Below are 23,929 nucleotides of genomic sequence, written 5' to 3' on the forward strand. Positions count from 1 at the left end.
CAGGGAAACAGTTTAGGCTGCCGGGCCCCTGCAAGACCCTGGAGTCTGGGACCCCAGCCCTCTGCTGTCCCAGGGCTCCAGGAGTCTGAGCTGAAGTGGGGATCCAGAGTTCGAGTCTAGCTGGGCTGGGGTCTCAGCCCTCCTGGGGCTCAGACATTCTCATACAGCGGGTTCTCATATGCAGCCCTGTTGTCTGTTGGGGCTCGGCCTGACTGCCAGAGAAATCTCAGGATGCACTGGTGCAGGAACACATACTGGGCCTGGGGAGGGGCATGGGGTAGGGGGTGAGCCTTGGCCTGCTTCCCCCCTCTCCCAGAGCCCCCCACCCTGTGCTCTCAGGAGCCCCATCACCTCAGTCTGCACCATCAGAGGCCGGCTTTCCCTCATCTTCTGCACATAGCTGAAGGGCCCCACACATCGATCCTGTTCCAGCTGCCTCAGCAGGACGTCCAAGGCAATGAGGGTGCCCGTGTGGCCCACGCCAGCACTAGACAGGAACAAGAAAGGGTCAGGTCACAGGAAGGGGGAGTCTTGGCTGATAGGAGGGAGCTGTGTTTGGAGCACCCAGGATCAGGGTATTGTTCAGCAAGATAGCATTCTGGGGGATACAGTGTTAAGGGGGGGTTATTTAATGGAGTGAAGAGCCACTGCGTGGGACTATACCTGGGGTTCCTCCTGTCTGCTAGGCCCTGCCTCAAGGGCCCGACATGCCCTTTACTCTTTCCCCGGCCTTGAGAAGTTGGAGCTGCTGGCACGCCCATTTTAGAGACGGGGAAATGGAGGCTGAGTGACATGAGGTCACTTGTCTGTCCTGGGTACTTGGAGAGTGAACCACAGAGCTGGAGTTCACACTTGAGAAAAGGAACTCCCAAGCTGATTGTTCCAAAAAATAATGTTTAAACATCAAACTAACCATTTTAAAGAAAACAATTCAGTGGCATTTAGGACATTCACAATGCTGTGTGCCCACCAGGTCTAACTAGTTCCCAGACAGTTCTATCTCCCCAGAAGGAGACCCTGTGCCCATGAAGCAGTACCTCTCCCTGTCCCCAGCCCCTGGTGGCCATCGAGCTGTTTTCTGGCTCCGTGGATCTTCCTATCCTGGACATCTCCTGCAAATGGGATCACACCACGTGGGACCTTTCGTGTCTGGCTTCGTTCACTCAGCATCATGTTTTCAAAGTCTTCCACATCCTCGAATGAATCAGTACTTCACTCCTTTTTACAGTTCAAGTTAATCCTCCTAACCACTCTGCAAGAGTCCCTTCTGTGCTTGCAGGGGAGGGATGACCCCTTGCTGGGGACACCTCCAGGGGGAGCTATCTGGGGACAGGGCAGGTGTTAGGGCACACTTCAGCAGAGAGCTTAAGAGTGCCACCACGGGCATCAGTTCGGCCACTTGCTAGCAGCCTTGAACCCAAGACTTCAGCTTTCTGACTGGGTTTCCCCAGCTCTGCAGTGGGGAGGAAACCTCTTTGGTCCTGAGGCTGCCCTGCAGACCAGGGAGGCAGAGGCTGTCCCTGCAGCCTGAGCCCCATTTCAGAGGCGGTCCGCCCCTCTGGAGCAGGCTCCTTGATTCCCCGCCCAGAACCTCACCTGCAGAGGTGTCAGGATCAATATCAGGAGAATGGTGGACGGGGTGAGGTCCGGGGCACGCGTTGGAGGTGTTTCAAATGCTTCTCAAAACCTCTGGCTGCTTGTCCCTCCTGCCCTTCACCCCTCCCTCCCTTCTTCCCACCACTGCATTCCCCTCCTTGACCTTTCCCGTCTCGTCACCCCATCTTCACGTCCCTCTGCCTCGCTGCCCCTTTGCCTTCTGCCTCCACATCCTCCATCTGCTCCTCCTCTCTTCCATCTCCTGCAGAGATGCCCAAGGACCCACTAACCCAGGTTCCTGAGTCCCACAGGGGCAGTGCCCTCACTATGAGGGGGTCCTCACCTGCAGTGCACAATGGGGGGCCTCCCCCCACGGTCTTGTCCAGCCACTGCTGCAGCATCTTCCAGAAGGCCAGCATGGGGTCTGGGGAGTGGGGGACACCATGGTCTGGCCAGGTCACGTAATGGAACTGACGCACCAGTAGTGTTTTCTGCTCTTGCATCTAGAGGGAGGGTGGATTGGGGAGGGAGAGCTCAGGACCCCCGGGGGGGCTGGTTTCTGAGTGGCAGGGGGCATCCCTGGGCACACTGTGGTCCCCTGGGAGAGTGACAGAAGGCTCAGCTTCGGGACGGGTTTGGAGGCGCGGAACCTGGGGGATGGGGCCGGCTGAGTACCGTGGACTCACGTGCTGGCGCTTCAGGTCTCAGACTGTCCAGTCCTCCAGCACCTCCTCACCCTCCAGCGTCACTTGTAGGTGCCCACGTGTGCAGGGCTTGGCCTCAAGAGGCCAGTAATGCTCACACTTCACCTGGGGGCAAACTGGGAGGTCAGAGAACAGGAGGCCCCAGACAACCCGTCCTGGTGCCCGTCTACACTGTGGCGCTTGCATTCAGCGCCTAGTGAGGAGGCAAGACCCCGGGGCAGCCAGGTTACATTCATCCCAGCCAGGGGGACCCCTCCTTCCCCAGGTCATCGGGTTATATGGACCAAGGGATGGGCTGGGGCGACTGGAGGAGGCTGGGGTTGTATGGGAGGGAATCAGCGAGGTCTGGGTCAGGGCGGACGGTGGGATCCATGTCCCGGGCATGGTCGTGGGTGGGTTGGAGCTCAGGGGTCAACACCGAGGCCCCTGCAGGGCTCTCACCTGGCCGGATTCCACACAGTTGGTCAGCATGACCAGGGTGCTGCTCTGCTGCTCCCACACCAGGCGCCAGAAATCACCTACCGTCTTGGGCAGGGGGCCCTGGGCTGCAATGAACTCCTGGGGCTTCTCAAGACCCTGGGTGGAGGGAAACACCTGGCTCCTGGCTCCTGACCGCAACCTTACAGGCATGAAGCTGGCGTTGATGTAGTCTGAGTCTGGCTCCTCCTGGAGGGGCTTCAGGGGCACACGGGACCAGTCATCTGGGGGAGGAGGCCAGCCTCAGTGAAGCGGGCGGGGGAGGACCCAGGGACAGAAGCCACGCGGAGGGCAGGCAGGCACTGGGAGCTCCAGGAGGGGCCAGCAGTGCCCACCTCTCGGGGGCAGGAGCTTTGTGTCTCCTAGGGGATGGGGACCCGGGATGAGGTGTTGACAAAGTCACGGCTGGGGATGAGGTCAGCAGAGGCTTAGTAAGACACAGGGCAGCAGGTTCCTGTAACGGTTCTTGGTGCTGTTTTCCAGAGCCGAGGCCACCGTTGGAGACCGGCCGGGGCTCTCCAGAGCCAATTGCTGGGGGCAGAGGCCGAAGGGGAGGTGCACAGGCACTGGAATTTCTCTACCTTCCCCAGAGGGTACCCCCGTTCAGCACCACCCCACTCACCCCCACGCCCCGGAATTCTGTAGCACCCACAAAAATAAAGCATGTGTACCCCCAACCCCGCAGGGCACTTGGGAGGGTTTGGGGCACAGTGGGGGCTGGAGAGGTAGGAGAGAGAAGAGGCATCAGGGAAAAACCAAGGTGTTTCTTCAGCACTGACCTGAAGGCGGGTCATAGGGTCAGATTCCCAGGAGGCCAAAAAAAGAATCTCTTGTTTGCATAAGCAAACGAAACAGGTGGCCCTGCTTTAGTTTAATCCGAAAAGGTGTGTGTGTGGGGGGGAGGTCCGGCGTGGGCACGTGGGGCTCAGCTCCACCCCTCTGCTCCCCGCCCACCTGGGACTCCTCGAAACCACAGTGGCTGTCTTTCTTGTTTTTTCCTGACGTGGTCAGCAAAGTCTTCCACCAGGATGTCCTCTGAGAAGCTGAGGGAAAGGGGCAGAATTAAACCTCCCGCAGTCCTGTGCTCTTGGGATGAGAGAAAAGCCTTCCCCGCACACACCCCTCCGCGCCAGTTGTTGTTAAGTGTTTCTTAGCATCCCCAGGACCTATTCGTCTTCTAACTGGAAGCTTACACCCTCTGATCCCCTTCACCAAATTCACCAGCCCTCCTCCCTTTGCCTCTGGTCTCGGTTTCTACGAACTCAGTTTTTTTTTAAGCTTCAAATACAAGTGATGTCATGCAGCATTTCTCTTTCTCTGTCTGACTTATCTCACTTAGTATCATGTCCTCAAGATCTGCACACCGTGTCCCCAATGTCAGGATTTCCTTTTTTTTTAATAGTTCATATTTAATGTCATTTTCGATTAATCTTCAGTATTTCAGAAAATATGCCCACCATACTATTTTACACACTATATATAAAATATACATATTTAAAAAATATTTGACCAACTACATTTTTAATATTTATAAGCTATTTACGAGTCATGAATATACATTTTGTCAGCTTTATAAAAGGATTGCATATTCCTTTTTCTTGTAAACAAAGATGGAAGTTTCTTGTGGTCCACATATGACCATACAGATATTTTGAGTACTATATAGTTTGTGCTATTACTTGACATACTTTTCCTAGAGAACCCCTGAGTAGGAAAATGCTTAACCTCAAAGCTTTTCTTTTATTTTATTTTAAGGCTGCATCATACTCCATTACATATACACCACATTTTCCTGATGTACTCACCCATCAGTGGCTGCTTCGGTGTCTCCGAATCTTGGCCATCACACATAACGCTGCAGTGAATGTGGGGGCGCACATACCTTGTCAAGATAGCGATCGCATTTCCTGCACGTAAATACTCCGGAGGGGACTTGCTGGATCAAAACGGCGTGTCTGATTTACCCGTTCCACTCCGGAGCGGAGAGCAGGGTGTCGAAGAGACAAGTGTGCACCCATGTTCGTAACAGCACTATTCAAAGAGTAAAGGTGGGAGCAAGCAGTCCAGCGCCCAGCATCCTTCATCCACCATTCACTCCCTCGTCACTGTGTTCATCGGTGGAACACGGATGAACAAAATGTGGTCTGTGCAATGGAATATTATCCTGCCTTTAAAAGGAAGGACACTCTGGGGGCGCCTGGGTGGCTCAGTTGGTTAAGCGTCTGCCTTCAGCTTTGGTTATGATCCCGGGGTCCTGGGATCGAGCCCTGCGTCGGGCTCCCTGCTCAGCAGGGGGAGTCTGCTTCCCCCTCTGCCTGCCGCTCCCCCTGCTTGTGCTCTCTCACGCTTTCTCTCAAATAAATAAATAAAATCTTAAAAAAAAAAAAAAAGGAAGGATATTCTGACACAGGCTACACCATGGATGAACCTGGAGAACATTATGCCGAGTGAGAGAAGCCAGTCACAGAGGGACAAATACTGATGAATCACTTGGATGAGGTTCCTAGAGCAGCCAGATTCATAGCGACAGAAAACAGACGGTGGACCCAGGGGCTGGGGGGTGGGGGGGTGGGGAGAGGGCGTTTGGTGGGGTCGGAGTTTCAGTTCTGTGAGATGAAAAGTTCTGTGGATGGACGGGGGTGATGGTCGCACGACAGCGTGAATGTACTTAATGCCACGGAATTGGACACCTAGAAATGGGTACGATGGTCAATGCTATGTGTATTTGACCACAATCAAGGTTTCTTTGATTATAAGAAGGAAAAAAGGTGCTTCTCCCATTTAGGGCCACTCTGCTTCCCCCGGGCTCCAATTCCTTCCACCCTCTCCAGCATCAGTTCCTCCTTCTATTCCGCATCTCCACCCTCTCCTCTGTGCCTTTAGCAGGTAAACACGCTGATAATCTCTCTTCTATATGAAAAAAGGGCTTTTAACTCATGGATCTCCAGCTCCAACCCCTTCTTGCTCCTCTCCTTGTAAGACAGCTTTATGAACACTGTCTTGACCCAGTTTTGAGGCACCGGCTAGAGGCCAGTGTGTCCCACATCTTGAGCCGTGGTTAAACCCCTCCTCCGCCCCCAACATACCACCTCCCCCATGGGGGTCTCACGCTCTGGGCCACTGTGCACCTGCCCTCAGCCCCCAGGGGCAGCCCCTATACCCACCGAAGTGATTCCCACTAAGCCTGTTGGCCTGGTGTTGCCCATTCCTTCCCACAGAAACCATAATCGAGGGTCTTGCCCACATTTCCCCCACCTCCCCAACCTCCCAACTGAGCCTGGTGCTTCCCCATGTTGCCCTGAGGGCTATACTGTGTCCCCCTTTCTTGGGATCTGCGAGTATAATGAACTATGTTTTCAGTGGCGGTCATCTCTCGACCTTTGGCTTTATCACACATAAACAGCAACAAAACGTGTTCAAACACCTATGCATGTTCAAACTTCTCACGCAGACTGGTTTTCTCTGCTGCTTTTCTAAGCACTTCACCAAGGCCTGGTGTGGGAAGGACATCTTTTCCCAGAGTCCCCGGATCTTATTTGCCTCCTTCCCTCCAATTCCAAAGGCCACCTCTCAGTCCGTCCGTGGCATGACTGCTCAGCAGCATGTAGCCCCACCCACCACCCCTCCCTTCTTCCTGGACCCCCTCCCCGACTGGCCCCACCACCATGCCCCTGGCCACTGCGTCTCCGTCTCCTCCACGGGCCCCTCTTCCTGCAGACACAAGACAAGGTGGACGTTCCTGAGAGTCCACCTCAAGCCTGTCTTCTCACTACGCATGCACTTCTTACGGGGTTTGGTCCACTCCTGTGGCTTCTCTTTCGAGCTCTACACCTCTGATTCCAAAATCCCATCACTACTTCCTCCTGCTCACTCTCCTGAGCTTTGGGTTGATGTGCCCCCACCCCCGCCTCCTGGAACCTGCACCTGACATCCCAGGGGGTTATCATGAGGACATCCGGACACAGATATGGAAGTTGCAGATGGCAAAGCGCTCAACATAGAGAGAGGGCCAGGCTTGGAATCCAATGAATGCATGGATTCATGATTTGTCGCAGATGCTGTAGAGGGCAGGTGGGCTCAGAGATTCGATGATTATTTTCGACCCAACCTAAAGAAGACTCAGAGCCATGAAGACATATGCACAGCACTTCTCTTGAACTGTTCATCCAGCTGCCCCATCGGAAGCATCTCTGCGTGGATGTCGCATAAGCATCCCAAACGTAATGTGTCCACAAGCTGAGCTGCTGATACTTTCGCCCAAACCTGCCCCCCAAGAGTCATTCCATCTCAAGCAATGGTGATTCCAATCTTCCTGCTGCTCAGGCTGAATTCCTTGGGCTCACCCTTGAGCCCCCTCTGACTCCCACCACATGCCCATTCTTTAGCCAGACCTGTTGTGTAATAAACACTCAAACCATATCTAGAATGTGACTACCTCTAACCATTTCCTGGTCCCAAACAATCGTCTCTTGTTTGGATTATTACATACCACTTCCTCTGTGTCTCTATTCTTTCTTGCCTTTGCTTCTTAAATAGGTGAGATTGGGTCACTGAGTCTATTCCAAACCCTCCAAAAACTCCCAACTCAGAACAAACTCAAACTCCTTACTTGTATCTGCGAGGCCTCTACCTGATCTGGTCCCACCTGATACTCTTCCGACCTCATTCCCTACCCTACCTTCCTCATCCACTCTGCTCAGTCTCACAGATACCAACATTCTCAAAATACTGCAAGTATGCCCCTGCCTCAGGGCCTTTGCTCTTGCTGGTCCCTCTGCCTGGAATGCCCTTTCCCAAGACATTCACATGAGTCTGTGCACAAATGACTTCCTCTTAGTCGTCTTCTTAGTCTGGGTTTCCCTGGACACCTGTCTATAATGTTCTCTAATTTTTAACACCCAATCTAAAATATTATTTTACCCTTTCTATCCCTACCTCTTCCTCTATTGCCTGTTGTAAGCATCACAACCACTAGGACCTTGTTTATTAAGGACTGCTTGTGCTCGAATGTAAGCTCCATGAGGGCCGGAATTTTTGTTTGATTCACTGTGTCCTCTGCACCTAGAACAGTGCCTGACACATAACAGGTGCTCAATGAATATGTTGTTGGATGCATAAAGTCCCAGAGCTGGAACTGGGCCTGACTCCGAAGCCACTGGCCCAGGTTGTGGGGAGCATGGAAGGCTTGTGATCCTTGGGGCAGAGGGCATTGTGTGGGGCGTTCAGTGAGCCCACCCTCTGACCTATCCAGTGACCAGCAAACACCCCTTGATCTGACCTGACAGCGATTCTTCCAGATGCTCCCCAATACCTTCTGCTTACCTGAAGACCAGAGCCCTGGGTGCTGGTTCCCTCTGGCTTTTCTTGCACCTGGAAAAAAGACATTGCAATGGAAGACCCAGGGGTCAGGCTGGAACCAGGGATCCTTAGGTTCCCCCTGGTCTGCCCTCCAGGTGGTCCCATGGGTGGTCCCCCCCATGCAGAGTCCCATCTCTTCTTCAGGAAGAAAATCAGCAGACCCACCGGGATGAGAAACAGAATGACACCAACAATGGCTCCAGCAATGACCCCTGGGGGAGGAGGCATGGGGACCTGTTAGAGTCAGCCTCATCCACTGGCGACCTCTCTCTCCTACTTCCGTCCTTGCCTGGACTGTGACCAGAGGGCCTACAGGGCAGATGCGGGAGCAGAGAGGGAGAGGAGAAAGCCTCTGGACAGAGCCCCACCTCCCACCCAACCTTCCCTCGGAACCTGGTCCAAAGACATCATTTGCTCAGGTAGCCTGGTTACCAGAGTGACTCCGCCCCTTCTTGGCCTACACTAATGGTTCTTAATGTGGGCGATTTTGCCCCCGTAGGGCACATCACCAATGTCTGGAGATATCTGGGGTTGTCACCCCTGGAGGGGTGGTACACTAGCATCGAGCAGGTGGAGGCCAGGGGTACTGCTCCACATCCTACAATGTACAAGACAGCCCCCACAGTAAAGAATGATCCATCCCCAAAAGGCAATAGTGCCAAGGTCGAGAAGCCACTATCTGGTATTGATGGTTTTCCCCAGAATGGAGGCCTATCTTCTCAAAGGTCTTGCTTGCTAGCAGAAGGGCTCCCCCCGCAATGGTGGTGCCAAAGATCTGGTCCCAGGCTCTAACAGACAGATCTCCCAGGATCTGTCCTTAGACACCTGGTCTCGGGGCCGACTCCAGCCCACAGCCCGCCTCCATCAGCTGTGGTGGCCCTAGACTGCAGCTTCCCAAGAGTCTCAGTGACTAGGACGTGTCAATAGGCTCTGGTAGGGTCTGACACAGCCTGGTGGGGAGGCCATTCCCCTCATGGAGCGGGTCCCCCAGGGACCTTGCTTGCTAAGCAAGAGACCCACCCAAGCAGTAGGATCCAGAGAAACCCAGTTGGAAGTAGCATCCATTTATCACTGCCCCAACCCGTCGTCTCTCTCCAGATCAGAGACCCAATCTAATAAGGGGTCCTGATTCATAGGAAGTGACTGAGGGGGCCCAGTAAAGACTATGACCACAGTCAAAGGTATATGATCAGAGATTTCCTGAGTATGAGGCTCAAACATCTCCAAAATACCCCACTGATGAGCAGAAAAATAGTGTAGCCACCTCGGAAAAAATTTTGGCAGTGCTTCAAAGGATAAACACAGAGTTGCCCATTTGATCCCACAATGCCACTCCTGAGTATATATACCCAAGAGAAATAAAGACATGTGTCTGTACAGAATCATGTACATGAACATTCATAGCAGCATTACTCATAATGGCCAAAAATGTGGAAACCACCCAACTGATCCATTCACAGACAGATGGATAAACAAAATGTGGTCTCTCCATACAAAAGAAAGGAACAGATCACCGACACATCCTGTAACATCCATGGACCTTAGAGACGTTATACCAAGTGAGAGAAGCCAGCCACAGAAGACCACATATCGTTTGATTGTGTTTTTAGGAAATGTCCAAAATGGGCAAATCTATAGAGACAGAAGGTAAGTTTGAGATTCCCTAGGCCAGGTTGGTGGGGAAGTGGGAAAATTAGGGGGTGATGGCTTAAGGAGGTGACATTTCTTTGGTGGGTAAGGACAATGTTCTATGTGAAGGTAATGGGGTGACATGGTACTGTGGATGTTTTGGCGCCATTAGTCGTATACTTTACGTGGGTGCATTGTATGATAGGTGAATTATATCTCAATAAAGCTATTTTAAAGGAGGCAGAAAACAAAGCAAACAGACAAACACACAGGACCCCTTGGGTAAGCAAGACTGCCTCCCAACAAAGCCTGATGGGGCCCCCATAGTTCCGTCCCCGTGGGGCTCTGCTCACCTGTGTTCTCGGTGTGGCAGGTCACAGAGGCAGACGGCACCCTCATTCCATCCCAGATGGTCGTGACGGTGGCTGGGTAGGACTGGGCCGGCCAGAGACCCGGCACAGGCACCCTCCTCCCACAGGAGGACCTGTGCTGGGCATCCTGCTGTCCACCCACCTGCAGCTCAAGGGCCTCGTAGCCTCCCCAGGGGCAGGACCGGGTCAAGATGCCCCCGTGGCCCCCAGAGGTGCTGATGCAGGAGGTGATGGTGACCGGGCTCGGGGCTGGGTAGACAGGACGGGAGGAGTCAGTAGGAGCCACACAGGGTGGCTGTCCATCCCCCCACCCACCCCTACTTCCCACTCGTGGCGCCAATTCTCTGAGAACTAGTCCATCCTTTCCTTCTCAAAACCAAAACCCCTCTTCATCTCTCATATTCTGTCCTCCCCAAATGGACAAACAACAGACCCCTTCAAACTACAACTCCCATGAGCCCTTGGACGCTCTGTATCACTGCAGCTTATGAAGTCATGACCCCATGGCCTGATGGGATTTGGAGTCCACTCACCTCCCACTGCCCCCAGGTCCGACCTAAGCCCCCACCAGGTAGAAGGGGGCCCATCTCACCTGTGGATGCAAGAAGGCTCTGTGCAGAACTGGCCATGTTGTTCCTCTCTTCCCACACGCTGAAGCTGTACGAGGTCCCGGGTTCCAGAGTCTACACCTCATAGCAAGTCTCATTGGGCCTGCCTGTCTAGTTGGCCTGATGTCCTCGGGGGTCTTGCTTTCCCTGGGGATGTCCCCCAGGGGCCCACTGGATCCAGTATGTGTGGGTCTGAGAGGGGGGTCTGTGGGGGCCTTCCACCCCAGGGTGATTGAGTTGTTGGTCTGAGTTTCTTTGTGCAGATCCGTGACCCTGTTGGGAGCTGACAAGTGAGGAGGGATTGTTGGAAATGCCCCCCACTCAACACCCGCTCTGCCCCAGAGCACCTGTAGGCGTCCACACTTGGCGAGGGGGTACAGTGTCTCAGCCTCCCAGGTCCCTGTCCTCCAGTGTCCATGATGTTGGGTCTCCTACCTGTCACATCCTGCCAGCCCAGGAGACCCAGGACATGAGAGGTAGGCCAAAACACAGAGCTAGCCAACCGAGCCCGAACACCAGAAGCTTGGACTCGGATACTTTTTTTTTTTTAAGTTTTTATTTATTTATTTATTTATTTATTTATTTATTTATTAGAGAGCGAGAGAGAAACAGCATGAGAGGGGAGAGGGTCAGAGGAAGAAGCAGGCTCCCTGCTGAGCTGGCAGCCCGATGCGGGACTCGATCCCAGGACTCCAAGATCATGACCTGAGCCGAAGGCAGTCGCTTAACCAACTGAGCCACCCAGGCGCCTGGACTCAGATACTTCAGGGTATTTCTTGTCTGCTGAAGCTCTAACTCTCAAAGGTAGGTCAGGAAAATGAGGTGATTGCACACCCCCGTTGCTAAGGAGAGACACTCCCTAACAACAGGGCTCCATCCTTTGAGAACACTCCAGTTCCTAGGAAAGATCTCAGAGGCCCAGACCAGCCCTTTCTTATAACCCTGGAATAGGCATGAGTCTCACCTGTGGGCACATCAAAGACTTGGGTATTGCTGCTGGCTCTGCTCCTTCTCATCCAGATGGTGAAGGGGTACAGGGCCCCACTTCCCAGACCCTCCTCCATGACCCATGTTCCTGAGATGTTCAGGGTCTCACTGGTGAAACCTGCCTCCCACCATTGGATCCAGTAGGTGTCAGGTGGGTGGTCTGGGCCCAGGGGAGCTGTCCAGGTCAGGGTGACAGAACTCATGCTGCGTCCTGAATCTCCAGGTTTGTCACCAGATTGGGCACGAAGAGAGGGAGCAGGGTCAGTATTTCCACATCCCTAGGTACCTGCACCACACCTGGACAGACCTGGTTGCTAAGGAGGGTGTTCCCTAGAAATAGGGCCCGGAAGCTAGAAGTCTAGGATGGGGTGTCAGTCTGGGGCCCCACATCCCTGATCTTGGAGCCCCAGGCTCCATGGACCTCATTTCCTCTTCTCCTCCTTAGAGTCAGCTTCAGGGGTGACCACATCTCAAATGTGGACACTGCCTATCTGTCTCAACAAGGCCATGGGAGTGTGGGCTCCCACAGAGCTCGATTGGAGCACTGTCTTTACTAACCAGCTCCTACTGTTGCCTCGAAGCTGGGAGTTATCTTGGCTAATCCTCACCTCTGTGACTGCTGTGGGTTGCATTGTGTCCCTCAGAAAGATATGTCCACATCCTAACCCCTGCTGCCCGGGAATGTGACCTTGTTTGAAGACAGGGTCTTCGTGGATGTACTCAAGGGAAGATGAGTTCACATGGAGTAGAACAAGCCCTAAATCCAATGACTGGTGTCCTTAGAAGGAGAGGGAAATTTGGACACAAACAGGAAGAATATCATGGGAAGCTGGAGGCAGAGATTGGCGTGATGCATCTTCAAACCAAGGAATGCCAAAGATTGCCAGCAATCACCAGAAGCTGGAAGAGGTGAGAAAAGATTCTTGAGGCTCCAAAGAGAGCATGACAGCACCTCGATTTTGGAATTCCAGCCTCCAGAACTGTGAAACAACATGTGTCTCTTGCTTTAAGCCCCTCATTTGGTGGTCCTTTGCTATGGCAGCCTCGAGACTCAAATGCAATGACCTTTCTCTTTCTCTTCGGTAGGGTCATCCCTAGGGAGGGTCATTTGTCACCTGTAGACATGCAGAGGGTCTCCCTGGGGCTGCTCCCTCTGTCCTTTTCAGCCCACACTAAGAATTCACACAAAGTTGGGGTTCAAGTGCATCCACCACAATCCAGGTGTCTGGGGGTGCTGTGAGGATCACCTGGGATGCTCTCCCTAGACCACTGGATCCCCTAGAGGTACAGCTGAGGGCCTGGGCCCTCGGGGACCTCCCTTCTCAGGGCGATGGAACTGGTGGGCTGAGCCTCTACCTTTAGGCTTCTGACTGGGTTGGGGGCTGGAAGGGGGAAGATAGGCCTGTTAGGGGCAGGACATCAGACAGTGCCCTGCTCCTTCATCTACCCCAAGCTCATCCACAAGTCCCAGAATGTGCGGTTCCTATCAGCTCTACAAAGAACCCCCAGGAGGCTCAGGGGGAGAGCAGTCCAAACTCCTTTGTCAGCAGTGTGGATGGAGGAGTGGGGGGCCATCAGTGAGGCTCGGGACAACTCATCATCAGCTGGTGAGTAATTTTCTACTGTGTGTATGTATACAAGACAGTCCCCATTTTGTTTATTCACTCATGCGTCGATGGACACTGGGTTGCTCCCACCTCTTGGATATTGTGAATAACACTGCTTTGAGCATGGGTGTACAAATATGTCTTTGGGACCCTGCTTTCAATTATTTTCAATTATCCCAGTGTGTGGGCTCCACATATGGTAATTCTACATTTAATTATTTTGGGAACAGCCGTGCTGTTTCCCACGGTGGCTGTTGCATGTTACATCCCCATCAACAGTGCCCAAAGGCTCCCATTTCTCCACATCCTCGCCAACACCTCTGACTTTCTTTTTGACCGTCACCATCCTAATGAGCGTGAGGTGGTCCCTCCTGGTTTTGATTTGCATTTCCTTAATGACCAACGATATTGGCCATTTATTCATGTGTAACTCACTCACTTTTTCTCTCCGTATTATTAACGCCTTTCTCTGATAGGGTACGTCTAGCTGGCATAGACTTGATAAACGTATTTCTACGAGCAAGCCTCCTATATATGATCTGTTTCCTTTTCCACCACCCGCTCCTCACCCATGCGAAGACCCTTCTCATCTGCTCAATCTCTCTGACTCCGCGCACAGAACTGCCCACCCCATGAACACCCTCCCCACCCTGCTTCACCCTGACGCCCCACGATGAACCCCTGCCTGTTCCCACCCCCCCACCACCGTGGACGCCTATGTGGCTCATTCCCACTGAATGGCTTTAGGACTGAAATGTCCCAAAAGGGAAGGGGAGGGGAGGAAGGAGGAAGAGAAATACTTCATCCTTGGTGGGTTTTGGTTTGTTTTTTGATGAACAAAGTTCTACATTTTCTTAAACATTTTATTTTGAAATTATTGGAGACTCCCAGGAAGTTGCAAAAAATAGTACACGGGGCCCCATGTGAGCTTTGTTTCCACTAACCCCCGTGGTAACATCTCACACACAGAAAATACAGCATCAAAAGCAGGAAATCGATAGTGATACAATACTGTTAACTGGACTCCAGACCTCATTTCTCAGGTTTCACTGTTCTTTTTTAAGCATTTGTGTGTATGTGTGTGTGTGTGTGTGTGTGTAGTGCTGTGCAATTTTAATCTAGGTAAAGAATTGTGTAGCCACCATGACAGTCAAGATATAGGCCTGCCCCAACACTGAGGAATTACCTTGAGCTACCCCCTTTTAGATTTGACTATCCCTAATCTTTATCTCCCAACAACCACGGGTCTGTCCTCCATTTTTAAAAGTCTGCCATCTCTCTCTCTTTTTTTTTAAGATTTATTTATTTATTTTGAGAGAGAGAGAGAGAGAGAGCGCGCGGGGTGGAGGGACAGAGGGAGAGAGAGAGCATGGAGCTGGACGCGGGGCTCGATCCCAGGACCCCAAGATCATGACCTGAGCCGCAGTCAAGAGTCCGTCGCTCAACCGAGTGAGCCACCCCGGTGCCCCAAGTCCACCGTTTCAAGAATGAGATATGCATGGAATCACACAGCAGGAACCGACCCTACCAACACCTCGATCCGGGACTTCTGGCCTCCAGAACCAGGAGACCACAGAGTTCTGGTGTTTCAGCCACTCCTTCTCCGGCCTCCCGTGGCCATCCCCTTTCTGGCCCCCACCAGCCGCCAACCTTGTCCCCCTCCGCCACCAGTCCCTGACCCCCTTCCATCTACCCCGAGTTTCTCTCCAGTTTTATTGTTCTGTGGCTGGTAGCCCCTCTGCTCCATGCTAACCTCTCCCTGTATGGCTCCTTCAGGAACTAAATCCATACTCGTTTACCATCTGGAACCAATCCCCTTAGTTACCCAACATCTGCAGGTTCCTGCAGCCTGACCACAGGCCGGCCACGAACTCAGTAGGCAAACAGGGTCTTCTGGTCCTGGCCAAGGGCGCGTCACCGAGGAGGCGGTCGGGGAAGGGGACCCCAGTGTAAGATGAATGGGCCATGACCAGGGTAGCGCCGGGCATGGCGGGGGCGCCGGGGCGGTGTCTGCCCCCCAGCAGGAGGCGCCCCAGGGCTGAGTCTCCATACTGGAGTAGGACTTGGTGAGTAGAGAATGGTGTTGGGAAGGGGGCATGGGCAGAGGAGGGCAGGTGTCCAGGGGGCGAGCTGGGACGACTCAGGGGACCTGAGAGTACTTTGGTGTGGCCAGAGCTCTGTGTGGAATGGGGACGGGAGGGAGTGACCCTGAGCTGGGGGTCAGGTTTGCGGGGCCCCAGCCTAGTCTGGACTTAACATCGGCGTGCCAGGTCGGCGAGCACCTGGAGGTGCAGGGAGAGGCCATGGGAGCCCCACGCGCTTCCCCCCCCCCAGCACCCCGCACCTGGCCACGAGCACCTCTTCCAACTGGCTCTTCCTGAGTCGTATTCTTCCGCCCCAGGCCGGCGATCTGGTAAGTGAAAGGCTTTCCTGAGTTCCGTGAGCTGCTCTAGCACGTTCATCAAACCCAAGGAGGGGCTCGTGGGAACCTCTCATCCGTATCCGGTGGGCCAGAAGCTCGGGTGACAATGAGCACTTGGATTAGCCGGGGGTGGGGGGCAGTCCTGTGGGACGGGTAGACGGTGCCAGAGCGGACTTGAACAGTAGGAGCCCAGCTGGGGTCGGAGAATCGCTTGTTCGTGTTGGGGAGCCCACACACTGGAATGGAATAGAATCGTCATCACGTATCATTGAGAAATGCTGACAACAACCCGAATCCCAAATGATCGGGAACACGTTTAAAGATGAGTTATGCTGCTGGTTGCCCTGGGCTGGAGGGCAGGAGTGGTCGGGCAGGTGAGGCTGGAAGGCACGGGGCCTCTTCTTGGGGTGATGAAGGCTCTAACATTGATGGTGGTGATGGTTGCCCAACTCTGTGAATATACCATAAACGCCTAACGTCCATACTTTTCTTTTTTCTTTTTTTTCTTTTTTTTTTTTTTTAAAGATTTTATTTATTTATTCGACAGATAGAGAGACAGCACAAACAGGCAGAGTGGCAGGCAGAGGGAGAGGGAGAAGCAGGCTCTCCGCCGAGCAGGGAGCCAGACGTGGGGCTCGATCCCAGGACCCTGGGATCATGACCTGAGCCGAAGGCAGCCGCTTAACCGACTGAGCCACCCAGGCGCCCCTCTTTTTTTTTTTTTTTTCAAGTAGGCTCCTCACCCAACGTGGGGCTTGAACTCACCACCCTGAGGTCATGAGTGGCAGGGTCCACCCACTGAGCCCGCCAGGCGCCCCGCCCCGCGCACACCTTGGGTGGGCAGTTGGACGGAATGTGAAGAGTGTCTCAGCAAAGCCGCGGCCAGAACGTTTTTTTCCGGGATTGAGTAGAAACGACCTCACACAGAACATGGTCGCAGCACAGCAATGACTGCCAACGACGCCGGATTGGAAAGTTCATAGTTGTTAGGAGGCCGGACCTCCTTGTTCCCACCGCACACACGAACGCTCACAAGGTTCTATGTCAAGCGCATCTCAGTTAAAAAAAAAAAAAAAAAAAGGAAGATGTTCTTCAGACAGATGGAGGCAGGAAATTTCCCTCCACGGTCCTTTCCATGGGGCTGGGAGGTGGTGCTGGGGGGCGCTCTAGGAGGGACAGGAAGGGCAGGTGCTCACTTCACACCCCTGCCCCCCTTAGTGTTTCGTGAGCCCCCGGTTCCTGACGGCTGACAGAGCACTCAGGACCTGGGTGGCGGAGCCCGCAAGCATGACCACACGCGTGGGCACGAGGCAGGGGTGCGCAGAAGGCGGCGCTGGGCCTCTGAGGTTGGGAGGAGCAGGGCGCACCCCCCACCCAGGACACTCGCCCCTGCCCGAGGTTGTACCCCAGCTTCTGTGCCTCACCTGGCCCAACGCCTTCCTACACGGTGGCCTGAAGTTGGGGCAGGGATTGAAAAGCAGGGGTGAGCTCAAAGGACACAAAAGCACAGACTCAAAGGGACCTACAGGTCCACTGACCGACGAGAAGGGAAAGGTGTGGTGTATATGGAATACGACTCAGCCATCACAGAATGAGATCTTGCCGTTTGCGATGTCGTGGATGGAGCTAGATGGTGCTATGCTGTGTGAAATAAGTCAGAGAGAGACAAACACCCTATGATTCCCCTCGTATGTGGGATTTAAGACACAAAACAAACGAGCGCGGGGAAACGAGAGAGAGGCAAACCACACAACAGACTCTTAACTACGGAGAACAAACCACTGGCGACCAGAGGGGAGGTGGAGCCAGGTGATGCAGATGAAGAAAGCGCATGTCGTCATGAGCACGGGTAACGTATGGAAGTGCTAAGTCACTATCTTGTGCACCTGAAACTAGTATTACATTAAATTAAATTAAAATTTAAGTATTAAATTAAAATAAACACTTAAAAAAAACAGGAGTGGGCTCTGGGGGTCCCTAAGAGCACAACGTGGATGTAGAAGTCCCCCCTCTGCTGTAAGAGTCCCTAAGAGCACAACGTGGATGTAGAAGTCCCCCCTCTGCTGTAAGAGTCCCTAAGAGCACAACGTGGATGTAGAAGTCCCCCCTCTGCTGTAAGAGTCCCTAAGAGCACAACGTGGATGTAGAAGTCCCCTCTCTGCTGTAAGAGTCCCTAAGAGCACAACGTGGATGTAGAAGTCCCCCCTCTGCTGTAAGAGTCCCTAAGAGCACAACGTGGATGTAGAAGTCCCCCCTCTGCTGTAAGAGTCCCTAAACGCACAACGGTGGACATAAGCTTCATTAGCATAACGTACGTGTGTATAGGCATGTTTTCTGAGTGCTTGTGGGCAACTTCATGCTTGCTTAGCACAGGTGATGGTGACTCCCCCTCTCAATCTTCCTCCCAAACCCTAAAACTCACCCCTATCCGGGGAGTCCTGGCTTTGCACATCACTCCCTGTGATCTCCGGATTTGTACACTCGAAGATGACCTTGTGAGGTGCAGAAGTCACTGAGGGCTGGACCCACTCTGACCCGGGAACACTGGGAGGACTCCACGTTCCCCAAGCCCGGGGCACCAGGCCTGAGCGTAGTATGCTGCATCAGACTCGTACAAATGGGTTTCCAGCTCACAGTGTGGTTACCGCAGGAAAGACCATATAAAACAGATGCAGCGTGTCACTCTGTGGATGTACTTCATGTCACTGAATCATGCGTGTAAAAATAGTTCAAACGGTCCTTTGCTGCTTCAGAAAACAAAAGTAGGGGCGCCTGGGTGGCTCAGTCAGTTAATCAAACTCTTGATTGCGGCTCAGGTCATGATCTCAGGGTTGTGAGATGGAGCCCCGCGTCAGGCTCAGCGCGGAATCTACTTGAGAGTCTCTCCCTCTGCCCCTCCCCCTGCTGGCTCCCTAAATAAATAAATAAATAAATAAATAAAAGTTTTTTTAAAAAAATTTTAAAAAAAGATAGGGACGCCTGGCTGGCTCAGTCGGTTAAGCGTCTGCCTTCGGTTCAGGTCGTGATCTCAGGGTCCTGGGATCGAGCCCCGCACTGGGCTCCCTGCTCAGTGAGAAGCCTGCTTCCCCCTCTGCCTCTGCCGCTCCCCCTGCCTGTGCGCTCTCTCTTTCTCAAATAAATAAATAAAATCCTTTAAAAAAATTAAAATTAAAAAAACAAAAGAAAAAACGATTTGCTGAGATTGTGAGCACCTCTCCCCCAAGGCCCCTCCCCAAATAATGGAGCTGTCGCCGTTTCAGTGTCCACTTTACTTGGGCATGAAATAGATTAGGGCCGCAGGGAAGGGGGCGGGTGCACAGGAGGGTAGGCTGGGATCATGGAGGCAGGCGGTGGATGTGCGTGTCCACAGACAGCTGTCCTGTGGCTCCAGCCGCACGGGCACCTGCAGACAGGAGTCCAGAAGCCTGGGCTTCCCCTCCAATCTGGTGGGGCCTCGCTGGAGGGCAGGGGGTGCCCGGGTCTGTCCGGGCCCCTGGTCAGTTGGTCTTGAGCCTGGGGCTCTGGAAGGCTGACAGGGTGATGAGGAACTGGGCAGCATAGTAGGTGGTCATGACCAGCAGGCGGGCGTGGGGCAGCGGCTGGGCGAAGGTGTCCCAGGCCAGCACCATGTCCGAGAATGTGAAGAGCAGGACCCCCCAGCGGATGCTCCCGCCCCTGGCCAGGCCACGCCACAGCACGGAGGCCAGGACCAGGGAGTAGGCTGCCAGGGCCAGGGCCATGCCGGTGGGGAGGTGGGGTAGCAGGATGCTGGAATACAGCACGCAGACCAGCGCGATGGGCAGCAGGAGGCCTGGCCGCAGGGGAGTGAGGCCAAAGGCCCAGAGGTAGAGCAGGTGGGCCACGGCGAAGGCAGCCATGCCTAGAGGAGACAGGACCTGTTGCTCCCACGGGGCCACCCCGCAGCTCAGAGCCTGAGGGCAAGGACTGCCCCGAGCAGCAGTGTCCACCCTGGCTACACCGCCCGCATCGGCTGGGATTACCGTACCGGCCTCCCTGGGGCAGGCTCCCCTGTCCCTGCCCTTGGCACCAGAGTGACCTTAAAAGGCACACTGCATTCCATCCTTACTCGGCTTACAACTCCCCATTTTGCTCTGTTCCCCACTTGGCTCCACCCACCCACCCGTGCTGACTACCCCCGGGCCTTTGCACTTGCTGGCTCCCTGCCTGGACCGTCCCTCCTCCCATGGCTCCTGCACTTTCTTCAAGACGTTACCTCCTTGGTGAGGCCATCCTTGACCAGCTACTCAAGACTGCGACACCCGAAAGCCCCCCTTCCTGTCCCTCCACGCCACTCACACCCTCTAAGGCTCTGCCGCCCAACCCCCCCAGGGGAAGGAGGGCTCTGTGAGAGCGGGGGTCCCCGTCCGGGTGGGGGTCCACAAGCGACCATGCATCTCTGCTCACCATGGAGGAAGGCGTCGGGCCAGATGAGGCAGGCATCCCCCACAGCCGAGCACAGAAGGGCCCCCTGCAGGAGTGTACAGTAAAGTCTGCCCCAGCGCTCGACCTGCAGGGACGCCGCCAGGCACACCACCGGCAGGCACTTGACCAGGGCGCTGACCCAGGACGGCTGGTCTTGAGGGATCCAGAGGAGGAAGTAGACGGCACAGGTGAGGAAGAAGGGGCTCAACCGCCAGCACAGGCGCAGCTGCTTTGGGAGACAAGGGGGTCACCGAGTCCCTGGAGCCCAGCCAGCTCCCGGCCCCTGGGGGGCAGGCGCCACGCGGCCAGGACTCAGGTCGTGGGGCTTCCACTGCACCCCCACCCGGGAACCTGACTCACTGTCCGCGGGGAACCCAGCCTCCTGAGGGCAGGGCCCCCAGTTCTGGCAGGCTGCTCAGGTTCCCTGGAGCGCAGGCCTAAACCCCTCCCACACCCGGCGTCTCTCACTTGGGCTGAGAAGCAAGGCTTTCCGGGCAGACCCTCTTCCCAGGCATCCATGTCGGCCTCTGACCCCCCAGAGTGGCACGTATGTGGGCACGGGTGGCTTTGGGAGTGGAGGGGAAAGCGTGTGGTTACACGTTAACCCGAGGAGCGTCCTGTGGACTCTGGGGCTGATAACAGGGCCTGGGGAGATGGCCCTGGGGATGGCCCCGCCTGACACCACTGATAAGGTGCCCCATGGGGACACAGGGGTCCCCCCTTCCTCACGGCACCCTGCCCCCGCCCCCCAGACCTGGCTTCCCCCTGGCTGCCAGGGGATGTGTGGCCATAAATGCCCCTGCCAGTGTCCCATGCCCAGCCAACCAGGAGGGACCCGGTGCAGGAGTCCTACAACCCTCCCCTGCGCCTGGGACTCTGGGAGAGAGGAGCGCCATCAGCCCCGGGCTCAGGTCAGCAGCAGGACCACCGGGCCGGAGTGCGGGAAAGGATGGAAACTCCCCAGGCCCCTGCCCACCCACTGTCCCCCCAGCAGGTTGCCTGGGGGTCCTTCCTGTGACCTGGCCCTGCTGTCCTCAGCTCTGGCCATCACTCACTCCCCAAGGCGGCCTCCACGGACCCTCCTGAGGGAAAACGTGCCAGTGCTGAGTCGTACAAGGGCCTCACTGCGCACTGGCCGCGGCTTTGCAAGCACATCCTGCAAGCGCACTCAGCCCGTCTGTAACTCCTGGTTTAGCAGGAAAGGGTTTACCAAGTGCCCAACTATACTGGTGGGCTGGCCACCCCCAGGCACCCAGTGCTCCACCACCACGGGAGACGAGGCTCAGGGGACATCACTTCTGCAAGGTTGCCCAGCCATGAAACCCTCCCCAAGACTGGAGGCTGGCCTGCCACCTCCTGGAGGGTGTATGGACCTGGGACACATAGGGCTGAGGGCACAAAAGGGACCTCAGGAAACAGCTCGTGGGGACCAGGCCCCAGACAAGACTGGGCAGGAGCTGCTCCTCCACCCAGGACATCCTTTCCTGGTCTGAGCACAAGCGACCCACCCTCAGCAGAGCACGGAGATCCAGGAGCCTAAGAGCTCTCTGAGGGCCACACACAGAGGCTGAGGAGCCCCGAGGCCAGGGTGCAGGGACAGCTCAGGCCCCCATCCCCACGTCCCAGAACTCAAAGCCCAAGGCCAGGGAGCAGGGACAGCTCGGGACCCCAGCCCCAGGTCCCAGAACTCAAGGACGCAGGAAAGGGTGCATGGGCAGCTGAGGTCCCCAGCCCCAGGTCCCAGAACTCAAGGCCCGAGGAGGCCAGGGTGCAGGGACAGCTCGGGACCCCAGGCCCATGTCCCAGAACTCAAGGCCCGAGGCCCCAGTGCATGGGCAGCTAGGGCCCCCTGACCCTCGTCCCAGAACTCAAGGACCCAGGCCAGGGTACAAGAGCAGCTCAGGTCCCCAGCCCCAGGTCCCGGGTATCAAGGCGTGAAGCCAGGGTGCAGGGACAGCTCAGATCCCAGGCCCAGGTCCCAGAGCTCAAGGTCCAAGGCCAGGGTGCAAGAGCAGCTCAGGCCTCCGGGCCATGCCCCAGAATTCAAGGCCTGAGGAGTCCAGGGTGCAAGGACAGCTCAGGTCCCCACACCAGGTCCCAGAACTGATGGCCCAAGGCCACAGTGCATGGGCAGCTCAGGTCCCCATTCCCAGATCCCATTATTCAAAGCCCGAAGCCTGGGTACAGGCACAGCTCAAACCCCAGCTCCATGTTGAAGAACAGAAGGCCCTAGGAAGCCAGGGTGCAGGGACAGCTCAGGCACCCAGACCCAGGTCCCAGAACTAAAGACCCGAGGAGTCCGGGGTGCAGGGACAGCTCAGGTACCCATCCCCAGGTCCCAGAAATCAAGGTTGGAGGAGGCCAGAGTGCAGGGAGAGCTGACCCTAGCCACAACCCAGAAATCAAGGCCTGAAGAGGCCAGCATGGAGAGACAGATCTAGCCCCCAGCCCCATGTTCTAGACTTAAAGGCCCGAGGCCATGGTACAGGGACAGCTCAGGCCCCCAGCCCCAGGTGCCAGAACTCAAGGCCTGAGGCCAGGGTGCACGGATACCTCAGGCCCACACTCCCACGAACCAGAACTCAAGGACCAAGGAGTTCATGGTGTAAGGACAAGTCAGGGCCCTAGCCCCACTTCCCAGTCCCATGGCCCGAGGCCCAGGTGCAGGGGCAGCTCAGGACCCAGCCCCAGGTCCCAGAACGCAAGGCCCAAAGCCAGGGTGCAAGGACAGCTCAGGCCCCAGTCCCAGGTCCAAGAACTTAAGACCGGGGTAGGCCAGGGTGAAGGGAAATCTCAGGCCTCCAGCCTCAGGTCCCAGATCTCAAAGGCCGAGGAGGCTAGGGTGCAGGAACAGCACAGGCCCCCAGCCCCAGGTCCCAGATGTCAAGGTCGAAGGAGTCAGGGTGCAGGGACAGCTCAGGTCCCCAGTCCCAGGTCCCAGAACTCAAGGCCGGAGGAGTCCATGCTATAAGGACATCTCAGGCCCCTAGCCCCAGGTCCGGAACTCATGGCCTGAGGCCAGGGTGCAGGGACAACTCAGGCCCCCCAGCCCCATGTCCCAGACTCAAGGCCCAGGCCAGGGAGCAAGGACAGCTCAGGCCCCCATCCCCAGGTCCCAGAATTCAAGGCCCAAGGCCACAGTGCATGGGCAGCTAGGGCCCCCAAACCCACATGCCGGAACTCAGGACCCAGGCCAGGGTGCATGGGCAGCTCAAGGCCCAGCCCAGATCCCATTATTCATAGCCGGAAGCCAGGGTGCAGGGATAGCTCAAATCCCAGCCACAGGTCCCAGAACTCAAGGTCGGAGTGGCCAGGGTGCAAGGACATTTCAGGCCCCGAGCCCGTTTCCAGAACTCGAGCCCAAGGCGGCCAGGGTGCAAGGACAGCTCAGGCCCCCAGCCCCAAGTCCAAGAAAGCAAGGCTCGAGGGGGCCAGGGTGCAGGGACAGCCCAGACCTGCAGTCTCAGGTCCCAAACTCAAGGCCCGAGGGCAGGGTATAGGGACAGCTCAAGCGCCCATCCCCAGGTCCCAGAACTCAAGGCCCGAGGAGGCCAGGGTGCAGGGACAGCTCAGGTCCCCAACCCCAGGTCCCAGAATTGAAGGCCCGAGGAGGCCAAGGTGCAGGGACAGCTCAGGTCCCCAACCCCAGGTCCCAGAACTCAAGGCCCAAGGCCAGGGTGCAGGGACAGCTCAGGCCCAGAACTCCAGGTCCCAGAACTCAAAGCCC

The 23,929-nt window shown here is 55.6% G+C and overlaps 2 protein-coding genes across 2 annotated transcripts; both read right to left on the bottom strand.

Moving 5' to 3' along the window:
• Positions 1-149: 149 nt before the first annotated feature.
• Positions 150-15,325, bottom strand: PTPRH (protein tyrosine phosphatase receptor type H). The gene is given in 18 exon segments (XM_088027025.1): positions 150-260; positions 352-487; positions 1,940-1,952; positions 1,955-2,099; positions 2,283-2,405; positions 2,742-2,876; positions 2,925-3,001; positions 3,218-3,308; positions 3,732-3,773; positions 3,775-3,820; positions 8,100-8,140; positions 8,259-8,347; positions 10,118-10,384; positions 10,728-10,943; positions 10,946-11,026; positions 11,708-11,938; positions 11,941-12,060; positions 15,163-15,325. Coding segments are annotated over 18 exon segments (2,127 nt in total).
• Positions 15,326-19,228: 3,903 nt separating this feature from the next.
• On the bottom strand, positions 19,229-20,721 carry TMEM86B (transmembrane protein 86B). Its single transcript, XM_028095015.2, has 3 exons — positions 20,671-20,721; positions 20,185-20,431; positions 19,229-19,639 (listed from the first exon to the last, which is right to left on the bottom strand). Exons 1-3 carry the CDS (start codon positions 20,719-20,721, stop codon positions 19,257-19,259), a joined length of 681 nt encoding a protein of 226 aa, XP_027950816.1. The 3' UTR covers positions 19,229-19,256.
• Positions 20,722-23,929: the final 3,208 nt, after the last annotated feature.

The sequence above is a fragment of the Eumetopias jubatus genome, unplaced genomic scaffold, assembly GCF_037043125.1.
Source record: "Eumetopias jubatus isolate StellerSeaLion01/CBP00866 unplaced genomic scaffold, mEumJub1_p1.0 scaffold_10, whole genome shotgun sequence".
Taxonomy (NCBI): Eukaryota; Metazoa; Chordata; class Mammalia; order Carnivora; family Otariidae; genus Eumetopias; species Eumetopias jubatus.

Excerpts from the sequence above, each read along its gene's own strand:
- TMEM86B (XM_028095015.2), bottom strand. The coding sequence starts at position 20,721 with ATGGATGCCTGGGAAGAGGGTCTGCCCGGAAAGCCTTGCTTCTCAGCC. Across the intron at positions 20,432-20,670 it reads AGCCTTGCTTCTCAGCCCAA|CAGCTGCGCCTGTGCTGGCG; the intron begins GTGAGAGACGCC and ends TGTCTCCCAAAG. Across the intron at positions 19,640-20,184 it reads GCCCGACGCCTTCCTCCATG|GCATGGCTGCCTTCGCCGTG; the intron begins GTGAGCAGAGAT and ends TGTCTCCTCTAG.